This window comes from Lissotriton helveticus, chromosome 5_1 (genome assembly GCF_964261635.1).
Source record: "Lissotriton helveticus chromosome 5_1, aLisHel1.1, whole genome shotgun sequence".
NCBI classification, from domain to species: Eukaryota; Metazoa; Chordata; class Amphibia; order Caudata; family Salamandridae; genus Lissotriton; species Lissotriton helveticus.
In genome coordinates, this window is record NC_136065.1 from 1693758114 (window position 1) to 1693774265 (window position 16152).

The 16152-nt window shown below is 39.6% G+C and overlaps 1 protein-coding gene across 2 annotated transcripts in view; it reads right to left on the reverse strand.

The window, feature by feature from the left end:
* The window catches only part of REC8 (REC8 meiotic recombination protein), a 690516-nt gene that overhangs the window by 211417 nt on the left and 462947 nt on the right, over positions 1-16152 (reverse strand). For both annotated transcript variants that reach the window (XM_078644950.1, XM_078644952.1), the window contains one exon: positions 4251-4317. In XM_078644950.1, coding sequence (XP_078501076.1) covers positions 4251-4317 — 67 coding nt within the window. The remainder of the gene's footprint in view (positions 1-4250; positions 4318-16152) is intronic.

The following is a 16152-nucleotide window of genomic DNA, read 5'->3' on the forward strand; positions in this document are numbered from 1 at the left end:
TTCCTGTATCAAGCGCAGGGGGAGTCACATTGCCTTACCGCAAGAGACTCAAAAAACAGGCTCCAAAAACAGTGAAGAGGACAGGTATTCTCCGCAAGCTGTTTTGCCAAAGTATCTCTAATATGGGTGACAGCAGGGTCCCTTTCCAGTCACACACTGAAATTTTAGACAAGGACAGTAGATATATTCTCACTGAAGGCTGACTGTGTATAGAGAGTGGATACTGCTGGAAAGTATTTAAGCCATGAATGATGACCAGCCTGCTTTCCTATTTAAGTTGTTGGAGCATCTTAGTAGTTGGGTAGGTATACCCTGGATCCTAGGGACAGACTTCATCTTTGTTTAAGATACTGCCTGGATGGATCTTATCCCCTCTCTCCCTCAAGCCCCTGGAACACACAGCGCAAAAGAGCTTTCCTCCTGATTACAACAAGGATCATAATTTATGCATTTTACTTACCACCACATGACTTCTTTTTTTGCTTACAATGAATCATCTGCTCTGACTTACTCTGCTCCTTGGTTGCGTACTCTTATTATTATGGTATAGCTATCTCTGATCATAACCACCTGTTGGCTGGATTTAACTGGAGTAGGGTGCAGGCCCCCAATCCAGCTTGGTGTTTGCAGATCTACCTAAGAAGACCCAGCATTTTGAGCTCCGTTGGGCGAGGAAATTCATAAACAAACTTGATGACAATTTGGGTACAGCCGCATCATTGACTGCTGAGTGGGAAGTAGTGAACTCTGTATACAAAATTTTAGCAGGAGCACGTAAAACTTTAGGTAGGGAACTCTGCATAGGGGAAGACATCTGACCACGGCTAGTCAAAGAAGGATCACTATACTCCATCAATGAAATCGCACTTTAATCGGCACGTACTCCACATGCCACGCTGCTTGGGTCGTTCTGCCCATTTGACTATATTGTGCATGTAGCCAGAACACCCTCGAAGAGGAACAGAGAGGGCAGATCCTTGGCATGACTTCTTGTTCAAGAGCACAAACATGCCCGATACCTGCTCTTCAGATATCAGAAGGCATCATGATTTATGCCCAGCGTGAAATGCATAAACCTTCCCATAGAATCAATCAAGAGCTATACAGTGATGCAGGTTGTAGTTCAGATTGTGTGGTAGGGGAATTCTTATCCAGCATACCATTACCACTCATTCCCCCACACTTAAAGCTGAGCTGGACTGAAGAGATTAGAGTGCTGGATATTAGTAGGTAATCCTGGTAGTGCTGTGTTCCCAATAAAACTCTATTGATCATTTCTGGACCCACTCTCACCAAAACTAGCCATGTTAAATGAGACAAAAGTGGCAGAACACATGCTGCCTCCTTTGCTTACAGAAGCCCTGACTATCTCAATACCCAAGCTGGGCCACGACTCCCATAACCTCTATTCTTACAGACCACTAGCAAAAGATACTTAAGACACTGGATAAAATACTTAGTAAAATTATTGCAAACAGAATACTACCAGTCCTTCTGGATTTAATTCATTTGGATCAAAATGGTTTTGTTCCTAGGAGAAATACTTCTCTCAACATCTTCAAACTTTATAGGCTTATCAAGGAGGCCCCCGTGAACTAGCCTTACTCAGGATGCTTGATCCTTGATTTGGAGAAAGCATTTGACATCCCAGGCTGACGATGCCTGTTAAGCGTCCCTGATCCAGTTCAGCTTTGGTAGGCGAACAGTTAAGCTAATACATTTACTGTACATAGACCCAGTGGTTGGGGTCAAAGTAGGTAAGCTGATGGCTTCCCCATTTGCGGTACACAGAGGACCATGACAGGGCTGCAGCTCTCCCCCTTGCTATGGGGCCTTTCTCTGTCAGGATATGCAGAGGGGTCCCCTTATATGACAGTGTTCATGCAGTATCTTTATATGCAGAGTACCTTCTAGTCTGTATCTGGGTTGGTCATGCAGAATAACAGTATCGCACACACTCTACAGAACGTCAGATTAGTTTTGAGACTGTGCTCACAGGGCCAAATCTTGTTTGTTTCCTTTACACCTGAATGTGACAGAGATTCCGGTGGATTGTGGGGTCAGGGAAGGGGCAAAGGCACTTAACCGCATGCGCGCTAGCGGTATTCCGCTCCTGTGCTGAGTTTTTTAAAACCGCACTTTACATGACGAGCTGGGCTCGTCATGAGCGTGCGAGGAGGCTACCTCATGACGAGCCCAGCTCGTCATGAGCGTCGAAGGGGTTAAAAGGAAGATAGATTATGATCTCTCATACCAAACAAGGCTTGATAGATAGACAATCTATTAGGACTGTGAAGGCTCTGGTCCGGTTTTGGAACACTTCTCCACTTGCAGTCATGTGCTGCATCACCTTATCCAAGATATTAATACTTGCCCCCAGTTTGCATTATTTTGCTAACGTCCCATTCTGGGAGGTAGAATTGTTATTGGGGGGCCTTGGATGGCAACATTGCTAGTGCAGGGTAGCAATAGCTAAGCTTTGCCTTCCAACAGATATGGGAAGGAACCCAACTTTGAGCACTAGTATTTGGCTGCACAGTTGCAATGGGTAAGCCAGTGGCTCTCAGGATGATTAATGGAAGACACCTGCTCAGGTTAAGGTCCATTGATTAGCACGATGTGTCCTGTCTATAGCGCAACCTCAAACAGATTTCCGTACAAGTTGCAAATTACTAAGGGTAGTGTGCCCTATGCACTTTCCATCCCTCTTTTGAGTTTACTAAAACATCAGACTTCCTCTCTACGCTAGATTGAGACACTGAAAAGCATTAGGTGATCTGTTTTTAGGATGGGCAGCTAATAGCCTTGGAATCTGTCATAGATTAGTATAGCATCTACAAAGGCCATTTTCTGACATACAGAGCCATTATACACATATGCCAGACTATCTAGGATATATTAGCAGAGGAACCACAAACACAAGTCCCCTAACAGTACTTATTCACAATTAGCAGTAGTCGCAAGGGATAATCACAAATCTCTTTACATGGGTTTCGCAAGTATAGAAGTATGAGTGTGAAGTGCATTGCAAGATAATGAATGGTAGAGGGTCATTGCGTATTAAAGAAATCTCCCTCACACAGCAAGTTCAGTTCTGAAATTTTATTTCCAGCCTCCACTCTCCGCCACAGAAGAAATAGAATCCTCGCAACAACAACATTCTAATGTAAGCTCCAGGAAGAGGGAAGAACCAAGGGAGGTGAAGAACCAAATCCAAATATGTAGGCAAAGGGAACACGGGGAAAAGGCAACCAATAAACTTTAGATGTAACACGTATCCGCAATAGTCTCACGACGTTTAAATATATACAGTTTATTACGCTGCATAGGACCTAGTTTTCCCCTTGCTAAGAGCAACACACTGTTCCCCAATCTTATATGCCCGATATAATGCCCCTGTAGCAGATATCTGACAAACGTACATCCACAACTAGTATTCCTGGCCTTGGAAGCTTTGAGATTTGCACTATTGGTCTCTTTAAGCAGACAAAGAAAAACAACCTGGCCTTTCGCTTTTTGAATCTAGCTCAATTGAAGTAAACTTTAACACTTAAATTGAAGGCGAGTATATCATCCCCAAAGCAAAAATGAGGGAACATGGGCAAAGGATGAGAGTGCTACATTGCCCTGAGAAGAGGTGAGAGCCTTAGAAAAAGTCCAGTGACTGGCGGTTGGGATGAATTGCGCCTTACTTTTAAAAAACTGATGAGAAACGATAGCTTCCAGGCCATAATGCCCAAAGAATTGACTGATGACCACAGTACAGGAAAGGCCCAAGGGAAGGACTAAACTAAACTGAACTACACAATGAAATGGAAGGCTTTAATAATTCCATTCAATTAATTTAATTTGATTGAATTGCCCTATATGTCATTGATCAATACTATGAAATTCCTAATCATGCACCTATAGATTTTAGCTACTCCTGCTACAGCTTACCCAAGGCCATCGTTGGATTGCTTTGCTGACTACATCCCCTTACCTGCAATGATTATTGTTCAGAAGTTTTCTCCTTTATTTCTTCACAATATTTAAGATAGTATCTAAAAACCAAACAGTTAATGCGAGCGCAAGATACTCATGTTTGTTGACAACACACTGCATCATATCTTGCTGTTATTGTAACAAACCATGTCAGCTGTATAAGGATATGCATAGCAAACATGTTACTAAAGTGCAATTGTAGTTAAGTTGGTTTGAAAAAGAAGAAAAAGAATTTGCACTCCTACATACATAGTTGACACACTCACCATAAGTGGGGTTGTCGAGCAGTTCTATTGGGTTCTTCCTCCTCTTATGTGGCAATTCAACTGGGGGCTGGCACATAAAAGGAATGGACCAAACCATTAGGATACATAATGTGACATCATTACCATGCAAAACACCTGATTAATTTGCTTGGATATGAACATTTTGTTACTTGAACGTAATCCATCTTATGCCCTTCTTTTTTGTCAAGTGGTGTCGAAGTGAGCAGTATGGACACAGTGTGCGGTAACAGCTACAGTGTAGACGTATGTGTCTTCATTACCTGAAATAGGGGGTGGAATCTGCAATACCATCAAATACGACTGTAAACTAGTGGCTTTATAACTGCATTTGACATTCCACACACACTTGGTGGAGACTTCTGCAGTCGGGCAGAAAGCTCCCAATGGTAAGGTATATGGAAAGAAAAGTGTATTAAACTTTTGAAAAATAATAGAAAATTTTAACTGTATGTATTTTAAATGTTACATTAATAACCTAATTTTAAATAAAATGTCATTAATTAAAATAAATGAAATTCTTTTTCCAAAGTTCAAATAAAAAGTCCCACCTAAAGTTACAAAAAAATTGTTTTAATATGTATTAAAACGTAATAAAGTTGATGTACCAAGTTAATTAAAGTAATTTAATATTGGTAAAATAAAAATTAATGTTACATTAATTTATTTAATGAAAAATAACTTCAATAAGCTTTTTTAAAATAAAATATTAATTATGTTTTATTTATAAACTAATTTTGTTAACATTAACTTAATTTATTATAGCATTAGTTACTACGGGGTTTTAATTGAAGTTCCTACCTCCACTATTTTCAAGGGTAAGGTGTTGCAGTACCAGTGGTTGGCCGTGTGTGACCCTGAACATACTTCAGCACTGAGCTGGCATACATTTACAACTGTTTAGGGTCCTTTTCGGCTGTGGATGAAGGGATTTATGAGCCTGTCACCACCTTACCTTTGTTGTTCTGTGGTGCTCAGTAGAGCTTGAAATAAATGTTTCCCAGGACTAAGAACACAACAATTTTAACGCTAAAATAAAATAAAACGTTCATGGGAGCATGCTTGTTTATTTATGAATGTGAAGCCTGATTTAATTGTTTGCAGCACATTTTATTGAATGCAAAACAATGAACTGAATATAGTTAAAACAAATATTATTGAAATGCCTTTTGGTATGTATATTTCGATGCAGTGGCATGTGTGTGGATATTCCGATGGTGTGTTTTTAACTTTTTATAAGCCCATAATTTAATACCATTTTGCTTGCTTCAACTGCACTTATGACCATTCTTCATTATTTTGATGTGTATGAGATGCAGTCTAAGGCCATACTAATTATAGTGCTGTCATTTTAGTGCCTTATATAATCATGTGGGAAAGAGCAGGTAGCTTTCTTAAATTTCAAATTAAACTACCCCTTTAGCCTTAAAAATGCTGCCTTTAATTTATCTGATCCTATGAGTCCTTTTTGATCTTAAGTGACCCAATAGTTTAATGTTCTATCAAGGTGCCTGAACAATCTTCTTTGAGTTCCAGCGAAAACAAGAAAGATGTATCTGTCAACGCTGTTACAATGAATAAGGGACCTTTTCTGGGTAAAATGCCTGATAACCTATACTTGGAAGTTTTATTAGAGGAGATTAGAGTGCTTCGGTCATTTATGGACAAGACTAGCAAGGCGCTACAAAAGATAGATAACAAACGGTCTGTTGTAGAAAAGCAAATCAGAAATAGAGCAACAAATTAGCAATGTGGAAGATGAAATTCTTAAACTGGTCGAAATGGTGAAAGAAATCTCTTCACTTAAACTTAAAGATTTAGAAAACAGAAATTGCAAGGAATAAAGTAAGGGTTTATGGTGTCATAAGAAGATAATTTACGTACATTCCTGTCTTTCCTTTTACATAGTTATAGGGCATCCAGAGTTGTTGACGGTTAATATTCAGAGAGCTCATAAGAGTGGGGAAGAACTTTACTAACAGTAAGTACTTTAATCCCAGATGCATCATCATTTATTTTCTGGTATAGACTGACCTTTTAAAAGTTGTTCAAGCTGCAGCAGTAAGGAACTTGTTTTGAAATGGTCAGACCATTTAACATTTTTAAAATGTTGCAAGAGCTACAACTGTGAGATGCAAAGAATTACTGAATTTGAGATCTGCTTTAATAAAACTCAATACTAAATGTGGCTTTTTTTTCAAGGTCACGCATAAGAATAAAACATTTACGTATTCTGATCACATAAAACTTAAATAAAACATCTTAAGATGTAAGGGAAAATGAAATGGGTATTTCCAAACAGTTAAGTTTAAATTGTATTCTGTATATTTATTCATTTCTGTTGTAATAACATAAAATGTTTGTTTCTCCTTGCATTTTAAATGTTCAGTTTCACTCATGAACTATTATGTAATGTTTTTGATTTTTATTTTCTTTAAAATTTGTCTCACCCAGTTGACTTCGCCATGCCCTATAGTAATTGCTTTTGTTGTGAATGTTATTTTTTGTTGTCTTTATCTTTGCATATTTGACTTCCTCCTATTCTATATGGTTTATTTGTAACTTTCTCCCTCCTATTGTGTTTATATGGCGACTTTCATTTTACAGTTCTAGCTATCAAACGAATCACCAACACAGAAGAGGAAGCCCAACAAACCATTGATGTTTTTGCTAAAAGGTTTATCCAAAGGGGGTATCCTGAAATCTTAGTGAATGAATCCATTCAGAAAGTGCAGAAAATCGAGAGATCAACTCTCTTAAGTCAAAGAATAAAAACGGACAAGAGCTTTAACATATGCATTTTAAAACATTCAACTGAAGCTAATAAGATAAAAAACATAATTAAAAAGCACTGGCATCTTATTGAGAATAAGCCTGACTTAGAATGCATCAACAAACAGAAAATGATTTTCGCTTTTCAACGGTCAAAGAACTTGAAAGAACTGTTATCAAAAAAAGCCACAAAAGAAAGTCATGTGAAATTTAAAGGCATGCAAATCTGCGGCAATTGCACGCACTGCATTAACGTCATGAAAGGTAAAGAATTGACTCATCACCTTAAAGGTTCAAAAATTGACCTGAAACACAACAGCACCTGCGAAGCCAAAAATGTAATTTACGCCATTAAATGCCCATGTGGCAAAATATATGTTGGCATCACTGAGAGAAAAGTAAAAGTTTGCATAACGGAGCATAAAAGCAACATCAGGTTAAAGAACGTAAAATCAACGGTAGCCATGCATTGGCTAGAGGCGAGACATAATGTATCTCAATTGAGATTCACTGTACTAGAAGCTGTGAGAATTGATTCTGGTAACGATCCACACGAACAGCTTTTGATAGCAGAATATTTTTGGATAAAAAAACTGAACACATTGCAGCCATTAGGGTTGAATGACCGGATCGAATTATCATGTTTCTTATAATTGTCTATTCATAATTACTTTGGATTATGTACATTATCTATTTTTATTATTTTGTATCAACATGTGAGACGTGTTAGTGCTGGAAATCTAGATATTTTATTGATTCATATTGTTAAACTGTATATAGGTAAGAGCTCCTTGTATAACAACATTTGTCACTTGCTTGTGCACACAATTTTTTGAAAAATCTAACTTTATTGGTTGCTAATTCTGTCAGTGGCAGTGACAGACACCTCCACTCAATCCTCGAAGACAACCACGGTTTGGGGGGGGTGAAGGGGAGGCTCACGCGGTGAATTGGGCCCGCATCTTAATGAATTGAATTTCCGTTTTTAACATAGTGCTGCTAAAATCTGTTGATATATTTTAAAATTGTTATTTACTGTTTATTTGGTTTCTCACCAATCTGTGCTTTCCTTCTTGGTCCCGCCCCGGTCCGCCGCGTCCATTGTGGGCGTTTGCGCGGAGGGTGAGGAATCCACCACTTCCTGCCTCCTCAGCGCTCGGGTTAGCGCTCTAGTTTTCCCAATCCGACCCCCATATAATGATGTCAGGTCTGCGACCGCGCAGCGGACGCGCGCAGCGGGCACGCGGAGTGCAAGCCCGTCTGCGCCCGTCCGCGACCGAACGCGGCCAGAACCCCTGTCACCAACTCTTGGAAGACGGTAAAACACATAAAGTACACAGGTGACCACCTGATTCGTCTTCGCCCTACACCTAACGTCGCATGTATTCCCAGTATGCTACCTGAAAATTGGGCGCAGAAGTGCAGGGTGTGCCATTTTAATCCTGCCCTAGCCCTGATGAACACTAAGAGTGGGGACCAACTAACGGGGTTCTTAGTAAACTGCCGCTCACTTAAAAAACATAGCTTAGACATCTATGATGTCCTCACTGACCACCAGCCAGATCTGGTGTTTTTAACGGAGACATGGTTGGATGAAGCGTCGGCACCTGAGATTTTGGAGGCCCTCCCACCAGCATACAGTCTGCTGAGAATCAATAGAGGGGTCCAAAGAGGGGGGGGGGCATTGCAATGGTGTATAATACTAAGTTTGAGTGCTCATTGGAGCAAGTAAAAATTAGTAATTGTGAAGCTGGCCTTTTTTCTATTAAAATCTCCCCTGAGTGTACTATTATGGGCTATCTCATATATCGCCCCCCTGGGGGCTCTACACAGTTAACAGAAAGCCTATTGGAATCGGTGATCCAACCGGCCTTACGCTACAGTAAGTTCCTTATACTAGGTGACCTTAACCTACATTTTGAGGATGCGAAATGTGCAGAGGCCCAATCTATGATTTCCACTTTGAAATCCCTGATGTTTACTCTTTCGGGTGAGATGCCAACGCATAAGGCGGGTCATCTTCTTGATCCCATATTTTCCAACTAGAATGGAATTAGGGTGTTCCCCCCTATTAGGATCCTGTGGTCTGACCATCATCTCGTTCCATTTATAATAACAGGCAGACCCAGAAGGGAAATACTCAAGAGACCTATCCTACCTAAACGCAGGAATTGGAAAAAATTTAGTCAGGAGACATTTGAATCTATGCTAGTGCAGGGAAAGCCTCCACTTAGTAAACCTTTTAAGGAAGCAAGGAAGGAGTATGATGAATGGATATCTAAGGCTTTAGATAAGGTGGCCCCATGGACTCTAAAAGCCCCAGTACGTAGGACTAGGTCCGCCCCTTGGTATAACGAGGAACTGTGTGCAGCTAAAGCTAGATGTAAAAAACTGGAACGCCTGTGGCGCAAAGACTACAACAATGTCCGGAAAGAGTCATACAAGAACAGTCTGAAGGAGTACCATGGGTGGATTAATAAGACGAAAAGACTATTCTTCAAAGAGAGGATTGAATCTGCTGAAAACTCCTCCAAGGAGCTCTTCTCAATCTATAAGGAGCTCACGGCACTTACTAGGATAGAGACCAAAGATCTTGTCTCCACTGAGATATGCGAATCTATCGCCGATCATTTTGTAAGCAAAGTGGAGCAGATATACGTGTCTTTTCAGCAGGGTCCAGCTGAAGAAGTTTCGGCTAGGGATATCGGCCAAGGGCCTACTAAGAATGCATGTCTTACGGAATTCATGGTGCCTCCGAGGGAGGAACTGATAAAGATAATTATGAGCATCCAGTCAGGATCCCCTACGACTTTGCTCCTCCTAAAATTCTTAGGAACCATGTTCACCTCCTATGGAACTACATAGGTAATCTGGCTTCCCTTTCCTTCCAAGAAAGACAGGTGCCTGAGGAATGGAAACTCGCTCAGGTAGTCCCGATTAAAAAGAAGGCTAACCTGAGTATCTCTCACTTGGACAACCTTAGGCCCATTTCTCTCCTACCGTTCTGTGCCAAAGTGGTGGAAAAATTGGTCAATAACCAGTTGGTTAAATCTGTGGTGGATAACCATCTCCTACACTCCTCCCAATCTGGTTTTAGGGCGAACCATTCTACAGAAACTGCCCTCCTTTTCTCCACAGAATTACTTCACCAGAAAGTGGACGAAGGACAGACCGCCGCCCTGATATTGCTGGACTTGAGTGCGGCATTTGATACTGTATTAGACTTCTTGCCCGTCTGAGCAAGATGGGAGTTGCCGGGCTGGCGCATGAATGGATGGTCTCCTTCCTGGTGGATAGAAAATTCCAAATACACTGTCCCCCCCTTTAGATCCACGCCTCGAACTTTAAAACAAGGGGTCCCGCAGGGTTCCATTCTCAGCCCTGTGCTGTTTAATCTGTATATGGAACCCTTGGCCAGGATGGTGGAATCTTATGGGGTGGATATTGTATCATACGCGGTTGATAAGCAACTGGTGGTTACTCTATCTCACAACCCAGTTGAGACGGCAGAGAATTTTTCTGCTTGCCTTGTGGCACTTGCAGCTTGGATGAAGTGCAATTGCCTCCGCCTAAACGGGAATAAGACCAAACTTCTTGTGATTGGTTCCTCCCCTTCAATCTGGACATCAGCCTGGTGGCCCACTGACTTGGGTCCTAGACCCACCCCTTCTGATACTGTGAAGAACTTGGGTGTTCTCTTAGATTCCAATCTCTCATACTCCCAACACATAGGCAAGATGGCGGGGAAATGTTATGGCATACTGAAGGTCCTGCGTAAAATCTTGGATCTCCTACCTATTACAAATAGGAAAACTTTAGTCCATGCCCTGGTCACGTCCCATCTTGATTATGGGAATGCCCTGCTCTGTGGCCTCAGTAAAAAGGGACTGAACCAGCTGCAATGTGTCCAAAATGCGGCGGCCAGGCTTGTTCTAAAGTTGCAGAGGAAGTCTTCAGGAAAACGTGCGTTACAGATCTTGCACTGGCTCCCCATGCGGGAACGCATCCGGTTCAAGGCCATGTGCATTAGCCACCGTATTGCACACGGCAAGGGCCCGGCCTACCTCCATAGGATGTTAACTATTTATCGTCCAAAGCGCCTTTTGAGATCTATGGGCAGTATGCAGTTTTCGATATCCCGCATTTATAAAGCACGGATGGGTGGGCGTTCCTTCAGGTTCTTGGCCAGCAAACATTGGAACAAACTCCCTACTGAGTTGCGGATGGAACCGTCGGAAACCAGGTTCCGGCAGAAACTGAAGACCTATCTGTTTCCTGAAGATTAGTATTAATTCTGGGTTTCTCCTCCTCTTTCCTTTCTCCTCTTCATGGTTTGATTTTTGTGTGGAGTCGTGTTGGAATGCATCCTAGCGCGGAGACGCACTGTCCTTAGTGTATTCAGGCGCTTAATAAATGTTTTTAATATTATTATTATTGCACTCGTTCGTTCTCGGGACGTTGTTGCCTTAAAAATACATGGTAGAGTTGCACGTGACCACAACACGATGCATAACCCGTGGGGCGGCAAGGTGAGAGTGTTTGGAACTCTTTGTTTTGAATGGCGTGCACCCAGAGGATTCGGAGCCATTCCGCTCGTGAATCTCGAGTAAGTCCGCTATATGTGCATAGCAACACAAAGGTCTCATTTAACATGTTCAGAATGTTTCAGCCTTTAGCGCGCAGAGTAATGTGATGATAATTCGTATAGTCCGTTATATGTGTGTATTAAATTAAAGGTCGTGTCCAGCATGTCTAACATGTTTCAACCTAGAGCGCGTAGAGTAATACAACGATAATCCAGACATGCGTTAAGTAGATAGTTTTGTGAACACACGCTGCATTTGATAAATGACATTGTTACTCTATGTATCATCATGAATACTTTATGATCCTAGAATATATCGCACAGCACTCATGAATAGCAGAGTCAGTTGGGCGTTTGGCTTTATAACACAGTGATTTAGCGATTTTATCATGATGTGAAGTTTAACAGCATATGCACGATTTTCTCTGTAGATGTGACCAAGCCCTTCATGTTAACCTTTGATTTAATATATTTAGGATGGTTTTAAGAATTGATTTATCATGACATGGCAAAGATTTATGTTTTTCATCACAGTATGAGATTGATGATTAATTGGCTTCTTGTTTTGTGATTTACATAGACCCCTGAAGAAGGGTCCAGGCTATGACCTGAAATGCATTGGGTGATGATTCACGTGAAATATACATTATGATTTGATCATATGAAGAATTTATGATAATTATGAAAATAAAGGAAGATTAAATTCATCATTGAAAGTATTTAAAGATTATTAAGAAGATTGTTTGAAATACTGATAAGGAACAACATTACGTTTCCAAATAAGGAGTGCGCACATTCGACAGTTTGGAATTTTCCTAACCAGATCAGTATCCCCCTAATATTCAGAGAGCTAATAGAGTGGGGAAGAACTTTACTAACAGTAAGTACTTTAATCCCAGATGCATCATAATTTATTTTCTTGTATAGACTGACCTTTTAAAAGTTGTTCAAGCTGCAGCAGTAAGGAACGTGATATGAAATGGTCAGACCATTTTTAATTTTTAAAATGTTGCAAGAGCTACAACTGTGAGATGCAAAGAATTACTGAATTTGAGATCTGCTTTAATAAAACTAAATACTACATGTGGCCTTTTTTCAAGGTCACGCATAAGAATAAAACATTTACGTATTCTGATCACATAAAACTTAAATAAAATATCTTAAGATGTAAGGGAAAATGAAATGGGTATTTCTAAACAGTTAAGTTTAAATTGTATTCTGTATATTTATTCATATTTTTGTTGTAATAACATAATATTTGTTTCTCCTTGCATTTTAAATGTTCAGTTTCACTCATGAACTATTACATAATGGTTTTATGATTTTTATTTTCTTTAGGACTTGTCTCACCCTGTTGACTTCGCCATGCCCTATAGTAATTGCTTTTGTTGTCAATGTTATTTTTTGTTGTCTTTATCTTCACATATTTGACTTCCTCCTATTCTATATGGTTTATTTGTAACTTCCTGTAATGACCTACTTCTCTGTATGTTTTGGTGCTTCTGTCTGTCACCAGGCCATTACTTACCACATCCTTTCTCAGGATCCAGAAAGATACCACATTTCACAATACTTACCCAAGAAAGGAATAAACACTGACAACATATAGGACCATGCCGAGGAGCTCGCAAATAACAATAAGTCACACCTCCCCATCCGAGAGGGTACGCAGCAAATCACAACACCTCCCCATATGAGAGGGTACACAACGCATGCTCCTCCTGGCAATGTATTGGATAGAATAATTAGAATTTAGACATCCCTGATGGGAGCCGATTTCCCTCCTGTATCAACAATTACCCATTAGAGGGGAATCGCCCATCCCTCTGTAAATACTTGGTAAAAAAGGGTCCCGACCTTCCCTCACAAGGAATACAAACAACTGATACGCTTCTAGGGTCTCTTTATTGCATGATACTAGGATGACAAGAGAAAGAAATAACTAAACATCACAGTAAACATTAGTAGCAATCATCAACACATACATATCCATAAAGCCTGAAAATAAAAGACATAGTTAGATACAATAAGTATACATGGAACACCTCACCATCTTGTGATCTGAAGAAGGGTCCGTCTCTCTTTCCCTCTCTGGTTGGGTCAGGACTCTCTGTTCCACAAACACGACTGCACCGTGATGTATCATCAGACCGCCAAACCACCAGACCAGCATCTCACCCTTTCTCGGACCCCCTTTCTCTAATATAGAATGCAGCTCTCCATCGAAGTTTCTAGCTAACTCCGCCTACAGTTCTCATTGGATTCCTGTACCACCTCGTACCAAGAGCACAACAAGCAGCTGGCCAAGCGTTTTGCTATGACTTTCGGCATCGAGAGAGCAATCTCTGATAAAGAACCGGCCCTGTCTGGTTCACTGCTGGTGAACAACACATGGAATCTAAAATATAACCTCTCACCTAAAGAGGCTCAGAAGATGGCTGCAGTTTAGAATATGGAGTTGCTCAAGCATAGGCCTCTACTACTTGGAAAGCAGAATGATATTAGACCACGTCAAAGCCAATAGGCTAAAGTCATAATTCACCTAACTCAAATAACACTATGCACTTAATCCCTCAGTCCCATACCTTCTATTCTTTGGCAAACATTATTCTACTGAAAAACAGCAAGAGTATAGAACAGAAGAGAAATAGGCATATGCAAGACCATCCTACATTAAGGCTAAGGTAACATAGCACACTAAAGTCAGTACACAATGGTGGTGATCGAGGGTCATCAGAGAGCATCAGACCACTAAAGTGGCTGATTCACTACACTTCCTCCCTCCTATTGTGTTTATATGGCGACTTTCATTTTACAGTTCTAGCTATGACTCCTAGATATCGTGTATAGAATTTAACGAGATACTAATATTGTGACCAAAATGTAGAAATGTAAGTAGATTAAGATTTTCTATAAATAACTATGCATAAAGGTGCCTTGAAAATATATATATATATGAGTGTGTGTTTTTAAGGTACACAAATGTGTAGTTTAGAATAGTAAATCTATACTTCTTTCAGTACACGTACCTTTCAATATTTTGTCCACGATATTAATGTGCTGCAGTATTCTTGCACTCAACGTCTAAGAGTATAATCACAATACTATACTTTATTTGAAACGATGTAGAGTTGTTCCATATTCTTTTATTTATGATGTGAGATGGTACGCATAATCTCTTGGAATAGCAAAGATCCTGACAATCAAGTTAAATAACAAAGAGACTTAGCTCATATTTCCAGACTGAATGCAGATATTGCATTATTAAAAAATACTAATTTGAATGATGTTCAATTCTAAACGGTGAAGTGAACATTGGTGGGTAATATTGTTTGGTCTACAGTCTTAGGTATAAAGAATGGGAGAGCAATAGTATTCTATACATCTCTCCAAAAGGTTGTGATTTCTCAAGAAAGCAAGCTAAGAACAAGAGGGAGGTTTATTTATTGTGCAGCTAAAGGTGCCTCATTATCATTATTAAACAAAAGATTCTTATATTGCTTATTAAGTATTTTGATCTTTGAGAAGTTGTCACACTTTGATGATGATAAGTTAATTGCAGCAGGGGATTATATTTTCTCCTCTGGCCTCATTTTAGAAAGAAAATCAGATAACAAACACATTTATTATCAATAAAATGCCAAAACTGTTTATGGAACAAACGCTCTCAGAATATTGGAGAATTTGTAATCCTAATATATTAGAGTTTACATTTTACTCACGGAACATCGGTCTCAGCCTAAATTAAAATATATTAATCTATAGTAGACACTTAACTACTAATCTGCTGCATTCTGAAATTGGATATATCTTGATCTCTGATTATGTCCCAGGTCTTTCAGATTTTGATGCCTTATTGGGGAAAACAGTAATAATATATGAAAGTTTAAATCATCATTATTACAAATATTGTGTTTAATACATTATTTCAACATTTAACCAATGAGTTTTTTAAAATCACTAAATATTCTAATACTTCTGTTCATAATCCTGGGATGCTTTCAAGGCTGCTTCAAGACGTTTTCTCATTATACAGAAAGAAAAAGGCAGCAGCAAACAAGACAAATAAATTTTAAGGCATATTAAAAGTTCTGAACACATATACCAATCCTCTAAATATAAGGATATCCTAACAATTCTTATTAAAACAGAAGATATTTCAATATGTCCTCTCCCAAGTAATTATGTGATACTTTATTCAGAGTTATGGAGGTAAAAATAAGATTGGAAACTTACTCGCTGAATATCTAAAGGTTATAAAAAGAGATCTATTGTGACTTTATTACTGATGAAAATACGAGATTTGTTATGATGGCTCCCACAGGGATATTGCAGATACCTTCCTACTTGTTATTCCAATTCATATAGATATTTTCCTTACTTTTTATTCCCCCACAAAACTCTGGTTTTGGTTACAGGACTCGTCTTTTTAGGATTCTCTAATCTGGTTGGAGAGAACCCTCATTACCACGTTTTCTTTCTCTGATTTTATTCATATTTCACAAAAACTTGTTTCTTTACCTTCGT